Source organism: Eurosta solidaginis, chromosome 2 (assembly GCF_040869045.1).
Source record: "Eurosta solidaginis isolate ZX-2024a chromosome 2, ASM4086904v1, whole genome shotgun sequence".
Classification (NCBI taxonomy): Eukaryota; Metazoa; Arthropoda; class Insecta; order Diptera; family Tephritidae; genus Eurosta; species Eurosta solidaginis.
Genome location: NC_090320.1, coordinates 33,687,858 through 33,708,395, shown reverse-complemented (window position 1 = coordinate 33,708,395; position 20,538 = coordinate 33,687,858). Strand labels below are relative to the sequence as shown.

Sequence of the window (20,538 nt, the reverse complement as noted above, 5' to 3'; positions counted from 1 at the left end):
TCTCAAACTGTAGCTTAAAGACCTGAAAAGGAACAGAACCGTCAAAGGATGGTGTCTTTACCTTTGGATTACTCGTTGAAACTGCTGGGCGATTTAGTTGCAACTGCTCGATACGTCCTCTCAAAGCATCCACCTCGGCCCCGATTTTATCCTGTCGACCACTGAAGCCTTCATGAAACTGGGTTAGTTTTTCTTCCATATGCGCTTCCAGTTTAGATGATATACGGACTTCCTGCTCTTCTAGTTGTGTGGAGATCTGAGATGATATCTGTGCTGAAATTTGTGAAATACGCGTTTCTTGTGCTTCAATTTTCGATGTTATTTCTGACGACATTTCTGCAATACGTGTCTTCTGTTCTTCCATCTTGGATGTTATACGGTTCTCCTGGGATTCTAGTTGAGATGCCATATTTATCTTTTGTTCTTCCAGTTGAGATGCCAGTTGAGATGTTTTATCTGTCTTTTGCGATTCCAGTTGAGAAGCCACTGTCGATGTTTGAGCAGATATTGCAGCCAAAATCATGTTCAAGTCTGTGCTCGTAACTGTCTGCGATGTTTCGTTTTTCTCTTCAATTTTTGTTACTTCCTCGCCATCAAGATGAAAGTCATACTCTTCCACATCAATTCCTTCCGCTTCCATTGCTCTCGTAGCCGTGCCTGAAGTTCAAGTTTAACGCCGCTTGTATTCAATCCACGGCTCTCCAACTCCTTTTTCAGTTGATGGATCCTTAATTCACTTAACTTTGCCATGTCCAAGATGTATTCGCAATCCTCGGAATTTATTCAACAATTCCTCTTCTGACACCAATTGTAACGAATTTACTTGCAAATCTTCTTATTTACCCCTTTTGCTAGGTTCGTATCGCTAAACTGTTGAATAAATAACTCCAATATTGAATAATGCAAAAATGGCCTTTATTAAAATGCTTCACAATAACACTCAAACTGTGCAACGAATAGCTTAATAACCAAACTGATAGCTCAAATGAAACTCCACTATTCAAAATAATACTGCTATTGCTCGCTAGATATCGTGTTAATCAAACTGCTTGACAACTCAAATCAAACTGAATTACTTCTTACTCGCCTGCACCGCTTTTATAGTTTACGCTGCATACTTCTAGGCTCTTCGATTTCCAGAAGTTACTAGTTGTTTCGGCTACAAAATCGCCAGCCACAACTACGTGCACAAATTATTGCCATCTCTTGTGACCACTGAAATAAGATATACGCATGTGTTTGTGCATTGCCGCTCCGCTGCTCGTATACGTACATATGTGTAGACGCAATTATTTATTCGTTTATGTAAACACATAAAGATTGAATTATTGATGTGAATGTTTGTAGTTTACAGTCTCTTGCGCGCACATAGCCGGATAAGTAAATGCATCTGTGTGTGACATCTCTCTGGGCTGCCTTATATATGTGTATACTTGATTTGATTATTAACGTAAATACTGCTTGGCATGGCCTTAGCATCGCCTTAGTGATGGGATAACTTAGGGGTGGTAATATCCGTGACAATAGGAACAATTTAAACTTGAAACTTAAAGCTAATGACTATGACTAAGAAAATGTTACAATAAATAATCTATTTATGAGGTGGGTTTTGTCTAAGGCTGGGGTAACGCTCAGTCAATCCAGAGTCGAGTAAAGGTCCCACAAACCCCTACTGAATAAATACACGATATTTATGTGTTACGAACACACGCACACACGGCTGGAGATATTAGGCGGGCAGCGGCTTTCCGTCGCAAGATGGCGAGGGGTCGGAGCGGCGGCTAACGGTCGTTGGAGTAGAGGAGGTTCGGTAGGGCGGTTGAGCGGTCGGGTGACAGACGGACTCGTACGGCGGTACGGAAGCAGCGGCGGGATAGAAGCAGCGGCTTAACGGCGGTAGGATGGCAAGCGGCCAGTGGCTAGTGTAGCAACGGCGGGATGGATGCCTCGGTTTAACGGCGGCAGGGTGGCAGACGGCCATCGGTAGTCGTGGCAGCGGCGTGACGGATGCAGCAGCTTAACGGCGGTAGGACGGCGAACGACCAACGGTCGTCGTAGCAGCGGCGAGATTATGGGGCATTCATTTGAGGGAGCCAGCTGTCGCCCCTTGCGGCTGACTCGCGTTAGTTTAACGATTGAGTGGATTTGGAGATTTGCTCGTCTCCTTCAGCTCTGCGTTTACGGCCACCCACATTGTTGGAACTATTGGAATTGCTACTGCAATGACGTGCAATGTGACCTGGGTTACCGCACTTTAAACATTTCATAACTCCGGCATTTTTCTGTTGTGATCCCTTCAGAGCTTCCAAAATTGTATCTACCCACTCCGGCCTTTCTACTTCCACACGATGAGCTTTGTATGCTGGTTTACTCAATAATGACGCCGTTTCCTGGGTCAATGCATGGGATACCGTTTCAGAAAATGTTTGCTTTGGGTTCGCGTATGTGGCTCGCTTCGTTTCGACGTCCCGTATGCCATTTATAAAGCTCTGAATCTTCACTCTTTCCGTGTATTCCACGGGTGCATCCGCATTTGCAAGATGAGCCAATCTTTCAATGTCCGAAGCAAACTCCTGCAAAGTCTCGTTAGCTTTTTGGTAGCGGTTTTGCAATTCTATTTGAAATATCTGTTTCCTGTGTTCGCTTCCGTATCGCCGTTCTACAGCAGCCATCAATGCGTCATTATATCAACATTCAAGTTGATATTTTAAAAAACTTTTATTTTTGTTTGTAATATAAAATTTATTTTTGTTTATTTTTGAGTTTAGATATTTTCAAACTAATTAGAATTTTCTTTTTTTGAAGTTATTCAAAATTTTAAGTTAACACGAAAACTCAATTAAAATTATTTTAAAAATTAAAGTAAAGAGTACAAAGTAGTTAACACTATATTTACTCCCCCGCCAATATATATAGTAATAACTATATATTTTAATAAATCTTTGTTTATAACTTAATTTAAATGTCCTTACATTTTTAATTTTTAAAATAACTATCAATAAAATTTTCATTTTGAAATAATATACAAAATAAAATAATTCAAAAATAATTTACAAAAATAAAGTATATTTAACTCAAGTAGAAAACCCTACAGTCATAACTGTTCCGTTCGTACTCTGGAATAGTCTGTAAGATTTCCGCGGCAGGCCCTTTAAGTGCCACGAACAGAGCTGCAACTTTATCTTCAGCATTCCATTGGTTCACTGCTGCGGTCTTCTCAAACTGTAGCTTAAAGACCTGAAAAGGAACAGAACCGTCAAAGGATGGTGTCTTTACCTTTGGATTACTCGTTGAAACTGCTGGGCGATTTAGTTGCAACTGCTCGATACGTCCTCTCAAAGCATCCACCTCGGCCCCGATTTTATCCTGTCGACCACTGAAGCCTTCATGAAACTGGGTTAGTTTTTCTTCCATATGCGCTTCCAGTTTAGATGATATACGGACTTCCTGCTCTTCTAGTTGTGTGGAGATCTGAGATGATATCTGTGCTGAAATTTGTGAAATACGCGTTTCTTGTGCTTCAATTTTCGATGTTATTTCTGACGACATTTCTGCAATACGTGTCTTCTGTTCTTCCATCTTGGATGTTATACGGTTCTCCTGGGATTCTAGTTGAGATGCCATATTTATCTTTTGTTCTTCCAGTTGAGATGCCAGTTGAGATGTTTTATCTGTCTTTTGCGATTCCAGTTGAGAAGCCACTGTCGATGTTTGAGCAGATATTGCAGCCAAAATCATGTTCAAGTCTGTGCTCGTAACTGTCTGCGATGTTTCGTTTTTCTCTTCAATTTTTGTTACTTCCTCGCCATCAAGATGAAAGTCATACTCTTCCACATCAATTCCTTCCGCTTCCATTGCTCTCGTAGCCGTGCCTGAAGTTCAAGTTTAACGCCGCTTGTATTCAATCCACGGCTCTCCAACTCCTTTTTCAGTTGATGGATCCTTAATTCACTTAACTTTGCCATGTCCAAGATGTATTCGCAATCCTCGGAATTTATTCAACAATTCCTCTTCTGACACCAATTGTAACGAATTTACTTGCAAATCTTCTTATTTACCCCTTTTGCTAGGTTCGTATCGCTAAACTGTTGAATAAATAACTCCAATATTGAATAATGCAAAAATGGCCTTTATTAAAATGCTTCACAATAACACTCAAACTGTGCAACGAATAGCTTAATAACCAAACTGATAGCTCAAATGAAACTCCACTATTCAAAATAATACTGCTATTGCTCGCTAGATATCGTGTTAATCAAACTGCTTGACAACTCAAATCAAACTGAATTACTTCTTACTCGCCTGCACCGCTTTTATAGTTTACGCTGCATACTTCTAGGCTCTTCGATTTCCAGAAGTTACTAGTTGTTTCGGCTACAAAATCGCCAGCCACAACTACGTGCACAAATTATTGCCATCTCTTGTGACCACTGAAATAAGATATACGCATGTGTTTGTGCATTGCCGCTCCGCTGCTCGTATACGTACATATGTGTAGACGCAATTATTTATTCGTTTATGTAAACACATAAAGATTGAATTATTGATGTGAATGTTTGTAGTTTACAGTCTCTTGCGCGCACATAGCCGGATAAGTAAATGCATCTGTGTGTGACATCTCTCTGGGCTGCCTTATATATGTGTATACTTGATTTGATTATTAACGTAAATACTGCTTGGCATGGCCTTAGCATCGCCTTAGTGATGGGATAACTTAGGGGTGGTAATATCCGTGACAATAGGAACAATTTAAACTTGAAACTTAAAGCTAATGACTATGACTAAGAAAATGTTACAATAAATAATCTATTTATGAGGTGGGTTTTGTCTAAGGCTGGGGTAACGCTCAGTCAATCCAGAGTCGAGTAAAGGTCCCACAAACCCCTACTGAATAAATACACGATATTTATGTGTTACGAACACACGCACACACGGCTGGAGATATTAGGCGGGCAGCGGCTTTCCGTCGCAAGATGGCGAGGGGTCGGAGCGGCGGCTAACGGTCGTTGGAGTAGAGGAGGTTCGGTAGGGCGGTTGAGCGGTCGGGTGACAGACGGACTCGTACGGCGGTACGGAAGCAGCGGCGGGATAGAAGCAGCGGCTTAACGGCGGTAGGATGGCAAGCGGCCAGTGGCTAGTGTAGCAACGGCGGGATGGATGCCTCGGTTTAACGGCGGCAGGGTGGCAGACGGCCATCGGTAGTCGTGGCAGCGGCGTGACGGATGCAGCAGCTTAACGGCGGTAGGACGGCGAACGACCAACGGTCGTCGTAGCAGCGGCGGGACGGATGCAGCAGCTTAACGGCGGTAGGATGGCAGACGGCCAACGGTCGTCGTAGCAGCGGCGTGACGGATGCAGCGGCTTAACGGCGGTAGGATGGCGAACGGCCAACGGTCGTCGTAGCAGCGGCGTGACGGATGCAGCGGCTTAACGGCGGTAGGGTGGCGAACGGCCAACGGTCGTCGTAGCAGCGGCGGGACGGATGTAGCGGCTTAACGGCGGTAGGATGGCAAGCGGCCAACGGTCGTCGTAGCAGCGGCGGGACGGATGCAGCGGCTTAACGGCGGTAGGGTGGCGAACGGCCAACGGTCGTCGTAGCAGCGGCGTGACGGATGCAGCGGCTTAACGGCGGTAGGGTGGCGAACGGCCAACGGTCGTCGTAGCAGCGGCGGGACGGATGCAGCAGCTTAACGGCGGTAGGATGGCAGACGGCCAACGGTCGTCGTAGCAGCGGCGTGACGGATGCAGCGGCTTAACGGCGGTATGATGGCGAACCACCAACGGTCGTCGTAGCAGCGGCGTGACGGATGCAGCGGCTTAACGGCGGTAGGGTGGCGAACGGCCAACGGTCGTCGTAGCAGCGGCGGGACGGATGCAGCAGCTTAACGGCGGTAGGATGGCGAATGGCCAACGGTTAGTGGGGCAGCGGCGGCACCAGCAAGGCGAAATGGGCACGGCAGTAGTATGGCGGACAGCCAACGGTCGGCGTAGCACCGGCGGGATGGAAGCAGCGGCGGCACCAGAGGGGCGACGATGCGACGGCAGCGGCGGTGCGCTACGGAGCGCGTACCAGGGCCGGGGAGAGAGGGGAAGTAGGCTGGCGATGGTGTTTACCTGGACAGCGGCGGCTCGTTCCGGGCGGGCCGGTTGACGGTATCGGCGGGATGGGATTGATCGGTAGCTTTCGGCAGGATCGGTAGTCCGCGGGGTCGGTCACCTGGGGAAGAGACTGTGAGGACTCGTTAGTGCTGGTTTCACCGCTGGACACTCCCGCCTTCCTACTTGCACACTAGTAGAAGGTGCGTAAGAGGGGCGGAGTTGTACCAGCCAGGGCACCGTGGGTCGACCCGTGGGAGGAGGGGAAGTGCACCTTAACAGCACAGCGGTAGCCCCTGTGCGCACGCATCGGCTCACGGCTGAAACCAGAGCTATGGAGAGGGGTTGTGCGGTCGTTCGGGCATCGGGCCATTCCTTACCAGACCAGGGCGACGGAGGGAAAAGTAGCCCGAAGACACCACTCTCGTCGTCCTGGTGCAGCAAGGGGTGACTCGCGCCACGGCCGCACCCTCTTCTCCCTAGCTAACTAGTGGGAGTGGTCCCACCGCTCCGGCCAGCCTATTAAACCAGAGCTGAGGGGGAGGGGTGCTTTGGGTCATTGAGGCGGCGGGCCGCTCAAGCACCAAGGTGGGCGACGGAGGGAAAAGTAGTCCGAAGACACCACTCGCGTCGTCCAGCCCTGGTGGAGGGTGACCCGCGCCATGACGGCGCCCCTGCCACGCAGCCCGTGCTGAGGGGGGAAGGGGGTATTTGGTCATTGAGGCAGCGGGCCGCTCAAGCACCAAGGTGGGCGACGGAGGGAAAAGTAGTCCGAAGACACCACTTGCGTCGTCCAGCCCTGGTGGAGGGTGACCATGACAGCGCCCCTTCCACTCAGCTAGCTAGCCGAAGTGGTTATTTTGTTTTTAAAAAGACAACCACTCCCGCTGGCTCACCTGTGAGGACTGAATTGCAAAAATGCAAATTTGATGTTTATATGGGTGGTACCGCAAACTGGTTGAGAAGTCAACACACCATTATTGTGATTTTCATTGTTTTGCTATCAGTGGTTGTTGACTATGCTATAAAAGAATAAGTACAAGTGGTTGTTGGTTATGCTATAGAAAAATAAGTACAGGGAGGTTCAGGTTTAAGTGAATAAGGAAATATAGAGGGTTACGTTATTGTAACGCTTACATATTTCATAAGTAATAAATAAATAAATAAACGAATGATAGAGTACATTTGCTTAGACAGAAATCAGTATTTTAATTGTCTAGGTTATTATAGAAACTTGTTAATTCTTTATTAAAGAGCAGAGCATTGCTTATAAGCCTAAGTCTAGAAGGGAGCGAGTTCCAAAGACGTATGGAAGTAATGAAGAACTGGCGATCAGATATTAGCATACGATGTCTGAAGTGGGTAAGGAGAAAATTTATCCTCCGATACAGATAGTCAGGTTCCTTCATATATGTATATTAATTTATGTAGCGTAGTGAGCGTTTTAAGTTTAACAAGGTTATCGAAAGAAATGTTTAGCAACCTGTAAGCATGATGAGAGACGTGGTCAAGTCTTTTCAACCCAGAGACGTATCTAGAAATGTTGTTATAAACAACATTAAGTTTCCTATTACATACATAGTCACAATTAGAGTAAATCTCACAACCATAAAGGAGCGTAGGTATCAAGTACGCTTTTGCTATTAGTAGACGAATATGTAACGGAGTAAAATATTGTGTCAGCCAGAGTGTACTAAGCATCCCATACACTTTTCCCACTGTGCGGAAGATGTTATCTTTCCATGTCAAGGTTTTGTTAAAAACTACACCTAGATTTTTTTTGTCGTGTCAACGTATTCTATAAAGTGTTGTCTAAAATTAAATTTTCCATTCCACTTTTATCTAGTGACCTTCTATGAATGACTATACATTTCGACTTCTTAGGGTTAAGACATAAGCCGTTCATAGAAGCCCACGTACCAATTTGACACAAATCGTAATTTAAGTTATTAATACACGAACTGGTACGATCACTAGGACATCACATATACAATTGTACGTCGTCAGCATAAATGTGAATATTACAATACTTGAGAACACCAGGCAAATCGTTTATATACAAAACAAATAGCAGGGGACCAAGGATTGAGCATTGTGGGACGCCTCTTAAAACACTGACGAAGTCAGACTTTCTGCTACCAACACTTACTGCCTGAGTTCGGTCGGCCAAATACGATCTGATGAGGGCTGTTTCACAGTTGGAGAAATTTAATAGGTTGTCCAGCTTCTTGCAGAGAACGATGTGGTCGACCGAGTCAAACGCTTTTGAATGGTCGAAAAGAGTTAGGAAAGCAGTAAAATTTGTGTCAACTTGTTCTCGAATATCCTCTATCACCGATAGGAGCGCCGTTTTACAGCTACGATTTGACCTGAATCCAGACTGGGAATCTGTGAGAAGCTTATTATCCTGCACATAAGTATTTATCTGGCAGTGCAAAATTCGTTCGACGACCTTGGAAAGGAAAGGCAGAATAGCTATAGGTCTATACTCCTTGTTTTGCTTGGGGATTGAGATTACCTTAGCAACTTTCCAACATTTGGGAAATACACAGGACGTCAGCACAGAGTTAACCAAGTAGGTTAAGTGAGGAAGGATTTTAGGAAGAATTATTTTTAGAAATTTCGGACATATACCATCAAATCCCATAGCATTAGACTTTACTGAAAGAATGGCTAGAACGGCATCACAATCATCGACACTAGCAAACTCAAGAGGACCAAAATCAACATTAGCGCGAATACAGTAATTGTCAGCACATATATTGTCAGTTGAGATTGGCAGATTTACAAAATTTATATTTATCTCGTTAATGTCTACATCAGGGAGGACAGAAATATCACATTTGGATTTTCCGATACCAATATCTTTAATCGACTTCCAGGTTTCCTTCGTACTCAAAGCAGCACTAAACTTGTTATTATAAAATTTCTGCTTAGCTGACCTAATGGCTTTCTTTGCAGCGATCCTAGCTGCTTTGAGGCAGTTGAGCCTCCAGGGTTTTGTATCTTTTCCATCGTGAGTAAGCAAGGTTACGCTGGTGAATTAAGTGTTTTAGATTAGCACTAAACCAAGGGGCATTATAGTGTGTAGCAGCTTTGAGTTTCACTGGCACATGGTTTTCGAAAAGCCTAATAATATGGTTCTGTAGGAATGAGGCCTGATCATCGACCGATGTCAGCGTAGGAATCAAAATCTAAAATCAAAAATCTAAAATCTAAAGGAACATTAGCTGCGTGACGTTTGAAAGTTGTAACTAAGAAATATCAGATCGTATTTTGAAAAGCAAGATGCAGGCAATTGATCGTAGTGGAGCAATTTCAGGGGATCATTCACAAAAAATAAATCCAACAAAGAAGAATTTGAGTCAGTAAAGTGTAGGTGAAGTTAAATTGGTGGGAAAAAGTCCAAGAGACTCCATACTTAGCTTTAGAGTTGAGTCGACGAGAAGGTTGGAGTTGTAATCCCCAGCGACGATTATATTATCATAACTTATAAGTAGAGGCTCGAGAAATTCAATAAAACCAGAGAAGTCAACTCCACGATTAGGTCTGTATGCACAGCCGATAAGAAGCCTTTCATTATTTACAGAGAACACGTCTACGAACACATATTCGACAAAATCACTTGGACTAGCACTACAGCAAAGTTTACAGGATAAACTACTTTTAACATATATAGCAACACCACCACCAGTACCACGTCTATCAGCCCTGAAAAGTTGATATCCATTTAGTTGCACCAAATCATTTTTGTGACATGAAGAAAACCAGGTTTCGGAAATACATATAACATCTATATCAGAACCTTCAGATATGAATCTCATTCATCCAGTTTTTTATATAGGCTTTGCGCATTGAGATGGATGACTTTGAGCCCTTTAGTACGTTTGCTGAATACGCGCAACAGTGTATGTAAACAGTCTTTGGAACTAGACAACCTATAGTCTAGGACCATCACTATGAGGTATAAATGCTCTGCGATGCGTAACAATAAAGACAACATAAATGAATGTTTACAAGTATGATAGAGAGAGATAAAGACGGAAACGAAGAGACGGAAGAACTTAAGTAATATACCATACATAGAAATTAACTTATTGATCATTATTCGTTGGCGCATCATCATCTCGAAAGGAACTAGCGCTTTCTTCGCCGGTATTCTCAAGACGATCTAGAAAATCCAAGCTATGTATTGCTTCAGGGCTGGCGTTGGCTTTTCTTCTGATATGTACCAGACCCTTCTTAGAAAAAACCGCTACTACCTTTCTTTTCTTCTTTAGACGGATCGCTGCCTTGAAGATCGCATAGTTTTGCCTGGACAGCGAAGCATTTACATAAATCGGAGCTTTTGAATTTATGCCCACATGAACTAATTGCAGACCCTGATGTTTGGATTGTTTTGGCGCCTAAAGGTGCCTATACTTTTTAGCAATTTGTTTCTGTCTGTCGGCGACTGAAATTTTATTATTACGGCCGGATCTGTCACGCTGTTGTCTAGTTTCCGTAGCCGAAAAATGCTCTTTATAGGAATTGGTTGCAATCTAAGAGTGGAACAGAGGTGATGAAAGACACTTGTTAAGTTTTCTCCTTCCTTAAAGGGAATTCCGTGTACACGGACTTCACTTGCGGCAATGTGGCTCTCTTGCTTCGACGCATTGTTTTTGAGTGTTTTTACTTCCTCTTCGAGATAACCAACGCGCTCGAACACGCTCTCCAGCTGAGTAACTCTTGCATTAAGCTCACTGACCTCTTTCTTCAGCACCACAAATTTGTCTTCTAGTTTTTTGCATACGAATTCAATGAGCCTTTTTTCCGAGTCCAAAATTTGCTTAGAAATCAGATCGTTGAACTTAGCAAATCGCTGATCCATGCTTTGCACTAAACTAGGACAGAAGTCGCTGATCCGTGCCAGCTTTTTGGCGCTATCAACCTCGTTATTAAGGTCGTCACCACGACGCTTACCATTGACTGGATCCATAGTTCGAAAAAAGCAAGTTTAGCATAGACGCAAACCACAAAATTAAGCTTGAATCACAAACAAACTTCAGTGACTATAAAACTTTTGGCGGGAAGATACACAGTTGATGAAGGTGGCAAAAAAAATCAAGTCGACTGACAACAACAAAGCAGGAGCACCAATTGCAATATACTGCCAAGTTAGTAAAGTTGAATTGGAGATCACCTGGACAGAAGATCTTAATTTAGAAGCGGGTTGTAAGAATTAAGGCTCACAATAAACAATGAATTTGAAAATTTAAAGAGGAGCACAAATTACTTTAGCTTTCACACACCAGGGTTGCCAACTATACTGAATTTCAATGTTCTGGCATTTATACCTTCAGAGTTATGCAGTACCAAAAATTCCATTTGTATGGGAGGTGCCGCGCCCCTTTTATATATCGAAATTATTTTTAGCCTAAAACTTTCGTGTCGATCGAAGGAACCTATAGCCAAAATTTGGTGATGAATGAAGTGAGGGAATTACGTTTCCATAGCGAAGACACACACACACACAGAATTTGATTTTTATATATAAAGATGTAGATAGACTGAAACTAACAATTTTTTTAATGGCGGCAGATTACAAAACGTCCAAGTGGAATAACAGCCAAACTCAACAGTGCAGTAAAACTTTAGGTGTTAAAATAACCTAAGTTTGTACGGCAGCCATAGTTCTGAAAAATCCCATTTGTAGGGAAGGTGCCACGCGCCTTTTTCCAATTCCACATTTTACTGGAGGTGTTAGGACTTAACGTCATATAGCTCCTTACCAATTTTCATTATCCTACCATTACTACATCCAGAGATATGCAGTATGATATATGCCATTTGTGTTGGAGGTGCCACGCCCCCATTTTCCCAATTCCACATTTTCTTGGTGGTGTTAGGGATTGACCTCATATAATTCCTTACTGTATTTCAATGTTCTGGCATGTATACCTTCAGAGTTATGCAGTACCAAAAATTCCATTTTATGGGAGGTGCCACGCCCTTTTTATATATCGAAATTATTTTTTGCCTAAAATTTCGAGTCGATCGAAGGAACCTATAGCCAAAATTTGGCGATGAATGAAGTGAGGGAAATACGTTTCCATAGCGAACACACACACACAGAATTTGATTTTTATATATATTATATGTGCCGATTTGTTAGACTAATCTACCTATTAGTTTAAAAAAAATTTAATCTCGGCGATAACACTATGCATGCTTACATAAAAGTCAGACCTATAACAATGATAAGAAGTAGCTAATTTACTTTAGATTCCGATTTAATTCTATATTAATCAGAGCGGTTATTAATCAACTTTTCAAATTTCGCAAACTTTTCAGAAAATCAACAAAAACGTAACAACGCCTTAAAAATACAAAAACGATTTACTGCCACTAACGCTACGCTATGGCTTCAATTGTGGAGCGTTTTCAAGCCGCCGTCAATGTAATCAAAGGCCTACCAAAGCATGGTCCATACCAACCTAGCACAGCCATGATGCTCAAATTTTATGGTTTATATAAGCAAGCAATAGAGGGTCCCTGCCATCAAAAACGTCCTGCTTTCTGGGATGTTGTTGGCAAAGCTAAATGGGATGCTTGGAATGATAATCGTCACTTAACGAAACAACAAGCAATGGAACGTTATGTTGATAGTTTACGTGAAATTATAGAAACAATGTCATTTACGGAGAATGTGCAAAATTTTGTTGGTAGCATAAGTGGTTTGGACAATATTAATTTGGATGAATTAGATATGGTTGTACCGGGAATGCGCGAATTAGCTGAATCGCATCCAAATTCACCATTCAATTCGCGCACGAATAGTCCACAGCATGGCGCAAGCTTACATGGAAGTAGTGGTGAAGAGGATGATGTAAGTACCCCCAGCGGGTTAGGGGGCTTAGAATATAACCGCGGCAGGTATGCCTGTCGTAAGAGGCGACTAAAATACCGAATTGATTCAAGTGGTTGCCAGCGCAATATATAGCTTCTCCAACCCGATTCTTGTTTCTTTAACAGCCGAGCCTCTAGCGACCCCAAGTTCCTCGGGGTGGTGATTGTCACCGAAACGTACCAGATCTACATCCGGCAAAGGATCATTAACATCGATAACACTCTCCGAGGCCTTTGGAGAATGTCCTTATCGCTCCTCCAGCGGGTTAGGGGGTCAGAATATACCCGCGGTAGGTATGCCTGTCGTAAGGGGCGACAAAAACACCAGATTCAAGGGGCTGTGTAGCGCAACCCTTCAGGTTGCCAGCGCAATATACAGCCTTTCCAAACCCAATTGTCAACCTCACCTATCCGCGGCGAATCCTGTTTCACTAACAGACGAGGCTCTGGCGACCCCAAGCTCCTCATGAAAGTTGGGGGTGGGGAGGGAGGGATGGCTTGAAGGTTTAATGTGGTCATATAAATCGTTCCCGAGATGGTTGGGCTAGCACCTTAATGGTGCTGTGTTATCGGAGCTTACCGGATCTGTATCCGGCAAAGGACCATCACATCGATAACACTCCCCAAAGCCTTCGGGGAGCAACCTTATCGTTACAACAACAACAACAACAACAGTGTCCTTATCGCTACATCAACAACAACTACAAGATGCTGTAATTAAATGCTTCCAGCTTGCGAACTATAGAATTCTTTGTTTTTTTAATAAAATGCACAATAGTTGTAACGGCTAAGGTCGAGAAATACCTTGGCCAATCCACCATAAGTTATGAATACGATCCCAAAATAAGGTTCGGCCTGTTCCGGCAAAATGTGAAGCCGTGTCGTGCAAATAACACAACCGCAAGTAAGAAACACAAACTCAGCTGTACATACTTCGAACCAAACAAGTCTTCACGATGAGGAATCCTCATGCTCTTAGGACACACTAATACCAATTCTCTGTTCAGCAAATGGTTGCTAGGTAACCCAAAGGCACCAGTAGATAAGAGGAAAAATTATCACATTCCTAGATATTAACGAGGTTCCATACGAAGTTGTATCACCAACAAAGCTTGAAGCTAACTCAAATTCAAAAAAACCTTTAAATTCAAAGTATCTAACTTCTCCTAAATCTAGGTTCTCAGCAGCTGGCACTTATGCTATTTCCATCAGTCTAGCGAAAGAAAGATCTGGCTAGTCACTCAACTATGTGACCTAAAGTGACCCGACTCCTCAACGCGATTTGATGCTGGTGATGTTGTTGTTGTAGCGATAAGGACACCTGCTGTTGATTTAGAGTAATGCGTTCTCCTAAGCTTTTTCTGGCAGCTGACTAAATACTACAAACCTAGCATGAGCCCGTAGTGTGTCCGAATCTGTCTATTGCGAAAAGAGAGCCTAAATCACCCTAAAGCATGCAGTAAATACCTTACTTTACCCCCTAATGAGAAAATGTATCTATATATTTCACATTTTTAGGCGCAACACATAAGATAGCTGCGTTGGAATAAATCCGCCCCCTCAAAAAACCTTAGTTAATTTATAAATATTTGTTTATCTTCCACATAGTTAATTCCTCCGGGCCAAATGAATGGACATATTAAAACAGCAAATCATCTGGGCCTTAACAGTAGCCTATTAAATGGCTCATCGGTACACGATACTGTTACAGCAACTTCAGCAACACAATTACATGCGCCAATCGCTGTAATGCCCGCAACAGCAACAAACACCACAACAACCCAAACCACATATGCAATATCCAATGGCACAGTCGATCAATCCGATGATGAATATTGTGATCCATCGGATATGAATATGGATTTCAATGAAGCAATGCAACGTAATACCGATTTGCTTAAGCAAATTCAAACAACTGTAATGCGTATGAATACCGATATGGCAACAGTAAATCAGCGTATTAGTAATATGGAAAAAGTAGTAAATGATGTGCGTACAAGTGTGGCGTCGCAAAAGTCTGGCAAGGGCAATGGGCGTGGCGGTGGACGCGCATATTCATCCTGGTGGCCATTTGAAGATATTTCGCCTCTTTGGTTTGCATTGCTTCTATTGTGGCCTTTTGTAGTGGGACGTTTGTCGCGCGCTGTCACAGCACCACGACGAAAGTGAAGATACAAATATATGTATGTCTGTGTTTAGTGGTGAACAAGATTACAGTAATAATTCAAACTGGTAAGTTAAAAATGCGGGTTATTCCATGTCAAATCCATCTAAAGCTAGAATCGGCCCATCGGATATGAATTGATTTTGGGCGGAGCTTTATTTTTACCACTATGGCTGTTAAAAAAAGTTTAAAACAATTTTCAAAACCGGCATAAGGGCATCATTCTGTATTGCGAACGATTGGTATTCTCTGTCACTTTCATCATCTGATAATTGCTGAGGCCTTCCTCTTTGACATGACGTAAGAAAAAAAATAAAGGTAGTTTTTTAATGCCCAGGAAATTATCAAAACAACATGTACTAATAAAAATATTTAAATACATAATTTTCACATCTTTTAAAGCTTGAAAGCTTTTTATTCTCAGCTGAGCAGAGCTCACAGAGTATATTAACTTTGTTTGCAATCCGTAACGGCATAAACTAATCGAGATAGATATAGACTTCTATATATCAAAATGATTTGGGCGAAAAAAGAAATTCATTTAGCCATGTCCGTCCGTCTCTTGATGAAATTTGCTATGTACGTTCCTGGGAGCTCATCTCAGATCGCTATTTAAAATGAACGAAATCGGATTATAACGACGCCCACTTTTTCGATATCGAAAATTTCGAAAAACCGAAAAAGTGCGATAATTCATTACCAAAGACGGATAAAGCGATGAAAGTTGGTAGTTGGGTTGACCTTATGACGCAGAATAGAAAATTAGTAAAATTTTGGACAATGGGCGTGGCACCGCCCACTTTTAAAAGAAGGTAATTTAAAAGTTTTGCAAGCTGTAATTTGGCAGTCGTTGAAGATATCATGATGAAATTTGGCAGGAACGTTACTCCTATTACTATATGTGTGCTAAATAATTAGCAAAATCGGATTACGAACACGCCCACTTTCTCAAAAAAAAAATTTTTTTTTAAATTTTTTAACAAAAAATTTAATATCTTTAAATTATTTAAGTAAATTATGTCAACATTCAACTCCAGTAATGATATGGAACAACAAAATACAAAAATAAAAGAAAATTTCAAAATGGGCGTGGCTCCGCCCTTTTTCATTTAATTTGTCTAGAATACTGTTAATGCCATAAGTCGAAAAAATTTACCAATCCTTGTGAAATTTGGTAAGGGCATAGCTTCTATGCCGATAACTGTTTTCTGTGAAAATGGGCGAAATCGGTTGAATCCACGCCCAGGTTTTATACACAGTCGACCGTCTGTCCTTCCTCTTGGCCGTTAAGACGATAACTTGAGCATAAAGCGATGTATCTTTACTAAACGTAGTTCACGTACTTATCTGAACTCACTTTATCTTGGTATTAAAAATGGGCGAAATGCGACTGTCACTTTTCGATATCGAAAATTTCGAAAAATTAAAAAAATTCCATAATTCTATACCAAATACGAAAAAAGGGATGAAACATGGTGATTGGATTGGTTTTTTGACGCAAAATATAACTTTAGAAAAAACTTTGTAAAATGGGTGTGACACCTACCATATTAATTAGAGGAAATTGTAAAAGTTCTGCAGGTCGAAATCAAAAGCCCTTGGAATCATGGAAAAAATACTGTTCGTGGTATTGTATATATAAATAAATTAGCGGTACCCGACAGATGATGTTCTGGGTCACCCTGGTCCACATTTTGGTCGATATCTCGAAAACACCTTCACATATACGACTACGGGCAACTCCCTTTTAAAACCCTCATGAATACCTTGAATTTGATACCCATATCGCACAAACACATTCTAGAGTCACCCCTAATCCACCTTTATGACGATATCTCGAAATGGCGTCCACGTATAGAACTATGGCCCACTCCCTTTTAAAATACTCTTTAATACCTTCCATTTAATACCCATGTCATACAAACACATTCCAGAGTTACCCTAGGTTCATTTTCCTAAATGGTGATTTTCCCTTATTTTGTCTCCAAAGCTCTCAGCTGAGTATGTAATGTTCGGTTACACCCGAACTTAGCCTTCCTTACTTGTTTCCACTTGACAATCTTACAAACAATTAAACAAAACTATTAAAATCAAATTTGACAGTTTTGAAAATTCCGAAAATCCTATAAACTACAAGCATTTCCCCTCATAATTTAATTATAATTTAAAACGATAATATTTCTTGCATTTTAAAAATTTACAAAGACTTATTTATAAGAAAATAAAAGTTAGCTTAAAATGTGTTCCTTTTTTTTCAAAAACATAAATTTTCGTTTATCTCGAAATAGATAATTTTTGTTTCCGAATTATTTTTATATTTCGGTAAATCGAATTACTTTTGTATAACTTCCATGTTATTAAAAAAAATGTTCAAAAACTGTAAAGGCTTGGTTTCCTCCAAAAGCGGTACCGCTATGTTACGACCGCTAAAAAGCGGCCGGTATACTCACCGTTTCTAGCGGCAACGCTTTGTTGGAACCTACGAACTGTTACGGCAGACGAGTTGCAAAAGTTAATTTTACATTTTTTTGCATGTTTTTTTTTTGGTTTTTTTATAATTTTTCTTTTAATAAACTCACAAGAAAAAAATTTCAATTCAAAAATGTTGTTTATTTTAAAAATAATTTGAAATATTCACCGCTTTGGCAATAGCGGTGGGAAAAAACAGTGATGAATGAGTTTCTACTGTTATGGCGGCAGGGTTGTTTTATGCCCGGCCACTATATTACGTTACGGTGAACTTCACCGTCTTCTTAGTTTCCACATAATTACTTTTACATTGCTATGTAACGGCCGGCTTTCGAGGAAACCAAGCCTTCAGGATGGTTTAACTTCTAATATAAATCCTGAATATATATTTCTTGTTTATTTTAAAAGTTGCAGGAATTTTTCTATATTCCAAAAGTAAAGTTATAACCACAATTAGTAAAAATAGAAGGTGCAGTGTTTTGACATGGAACTAACCGTATTTACATAGGATATAATATATAATATACATTAACGTGGGTCGATTTGTATGGACGAAAGTTAACCGATATCGCGCCATCGATTTTTCGATAGGATTTGTGCTCAGGAATAAAAGTTCCACTACGCATACCCAAAAAAATAATTTTCGAGCCTGCGAAATTTCATTTTTTTAACTTTTTTTCGACTTTGATTTTTAAGGTTTTTCTCATGACCTACTAAAAAAATTTTCATATGTATACCCTGTCCGACCAAAAAATGTCCGCTAAAAACGTTGGCGATAACAGTTTTTTCAAAAAAAAAATTTTACAATCAAATGAAAATTTGTTTAGTAGGTCTGAAAAAAACCTTAAAAATCAAAGTCGAAAAAAGTCAAAAAAATTCATTTTTCGAAAATAATTTTTTTGGGTATGCGTAGTGGAACTTTTTCCTGAGCCCAAATCCTATCGAAAAATCGATGGCGCGATATTGGTTAATAAATCGACCCAATCTAATATACATACTAACCATTTTAATTACAATTTTCTTTCACAGCGACTTTTCTTCCTTCTTAACTGACTACTTGTGCGTTATAGGGCTAACGCTGCTATACGAGTTTAAAGATATATACATTATTAACCGATTTCGCGCCATCGATTTTTCGATAGGATTTCCGCTCAGGAAAAAAAGTTCCACTACGCTTACCCAAAAAAATAATTTTCGAGCCTGCGAAATTTAATTTTTTTGGCCTTTTTCGACTTCGGTTTTTAAGGTTTTTTTCATGACCTACTAAAAAATTTTCATTTGATTGTAAAAAGTTTTAATGTATACGCTGTCCGACCCAAAAATGTACTGTTATCGCCAACGTTTTTAGCGGAGATTTTTGGGTCGGACAGGGTATACATATGCACAAATCTTAAAAATCAAAGTCAAAAAAATGAACTTTCGCAGGCTCGAAAATTATTATTTTTTGGGTATGCGTACTGGAACTTTTTTCCTGAGCCCAAATCCTATCGAAAAATCGATGGTGCGATATCGGTTAACTTTCGTCCATACAAATCGACCCACCCTAATATACATATAAGTAAGGTGCGCGTAACAGTGACGTTTCTTGCAAAGCTTGTTGCTTTTTTTCGCAAAGTGATCTGCTTTTTCGCTAATCGAATTTAAATATGTAATCACAAGACATGGAGGGTATATCCTCATGATAGAACAAGTTTTTGATATATTATAAATGGGAGCGGGTAATGTGGAGCTGTATAGTTATTTAATTTTAAGATTTTATTTTATAGCTTCAGGATTTTGTTGTTATTTGAAAGTAAACTTTGAGCAAAATTTATATTTTGAAAAAAAAATTTTATATACTATATATTTAAATAATAATAAATTTTATATATTTAAATTTTATGAGAATACGTTTTTTTCGCTCCACCTAAATATGCAAATAATATATATTAGCTCTTTTTAATTTTACATTCCACTAGCGCAATAGACAATTTATTAGATTAAACTGTGAAAAGAGATTTAAAAATTTATTAAAAATTTGAGTTTTTTTGTTTTTTTTTTTTTTTTTTGTTTAGATTGTTTTTTGATACTTTTTAATTTAGTTAACTTTATTGTTTATATATCTTACATGTATTTTGTTAATCCACTTTATTTTTTGTTTAACAAGTTTTGTAATGCAATCAAAAAAATTTATTAAAAATATTGTTTTAGTTTTTCGGTAAAAAGTGCTTGGTGAAGTGAGTGATTAGCTATTCGGTATGTTCTATGTATATCCTATGATTTTTAAATATAAATATATTTCATGTAAAATTGCATTTATATATTCCTTAAAGCATAAATAATTTTTCAGACTTGCTAACTGTAGATAAAAAACAAAAAAACTAAAATATTTACAAAAATGTGAAAAATTCAACTTTTGTTGTAAAACAGTTACACTTTCATTGTTTTAACTTACGTATACAATACATATGTACTGTAATGTTTGCACATATTTTGATTACTATTTTCCTTAAATAAATAATTTAAAAAATATCAAAAAGGATGCGATACACTTTTTTCACTACATACTTTCGTTATATTAACTAGCTGGCATTAAGGGTCTGACAAAGTTGACATAGTCATAACTCCATAGTCTTAACCATATGTTAACCATATCTATTGGCATCGGTTATTGCCGCCCTAAACTGAAAAAAAAAATTGAAAATTTCATAACAAAGAAAAAAAATTGCCTAAAATTAGTAATAAGTTCCACAAATAGAGACTTATTATTTTCAAAACGTATCCAAAAGAAAAAATAAAATCATGCATAGGTTCTGATATAGCGTAAAACTAAAAACGAATTGGTTGGCTATGGTATTTTTATAGCTACGGCGGTATAGTATGGCACCATTGACCGATTACATTGATTTCCATGCGATTGGTGGGATCAGCTGTTTTATATG

General features: G+C 40.2%; 1 protein-coding gene across 2 annotated transcripts in view; it reads left to right on the top strand.

The window, feature by feature from the left end:
• Positions 1-20,138, top strand: part of LOC137239528 (acyl-CoA-binding domain-containing protein 5) — a 44,383-nt gene extending 24,245 nt beyond the window's left edge. The window contains exons 3-5 of one of the 2 annotated variants that reach the window (XR_010949404.1): positions 12,430-12,964; positions 14,593-15,216; positions 18,647-20,138. Coding sequence is in view for 1 of the 2 variants with exons in the window: in XM_067764944.1 (XP_067621045.1) it covers positions 12,497-12,964; positions 14,593-15,153 (1,029 nt within the window). In the remaining variant the exon portion in view is untranslated. Of the gene's footprint in view, positions 1-12,429; positions 12,965-14,592 lie in introns of both variants that reach the window. The other variant, XM_067764944.1, reaches the window with a different exon arrangement.
• Positions 20,139-20,538: the final 400 nt, after the last annotated feature.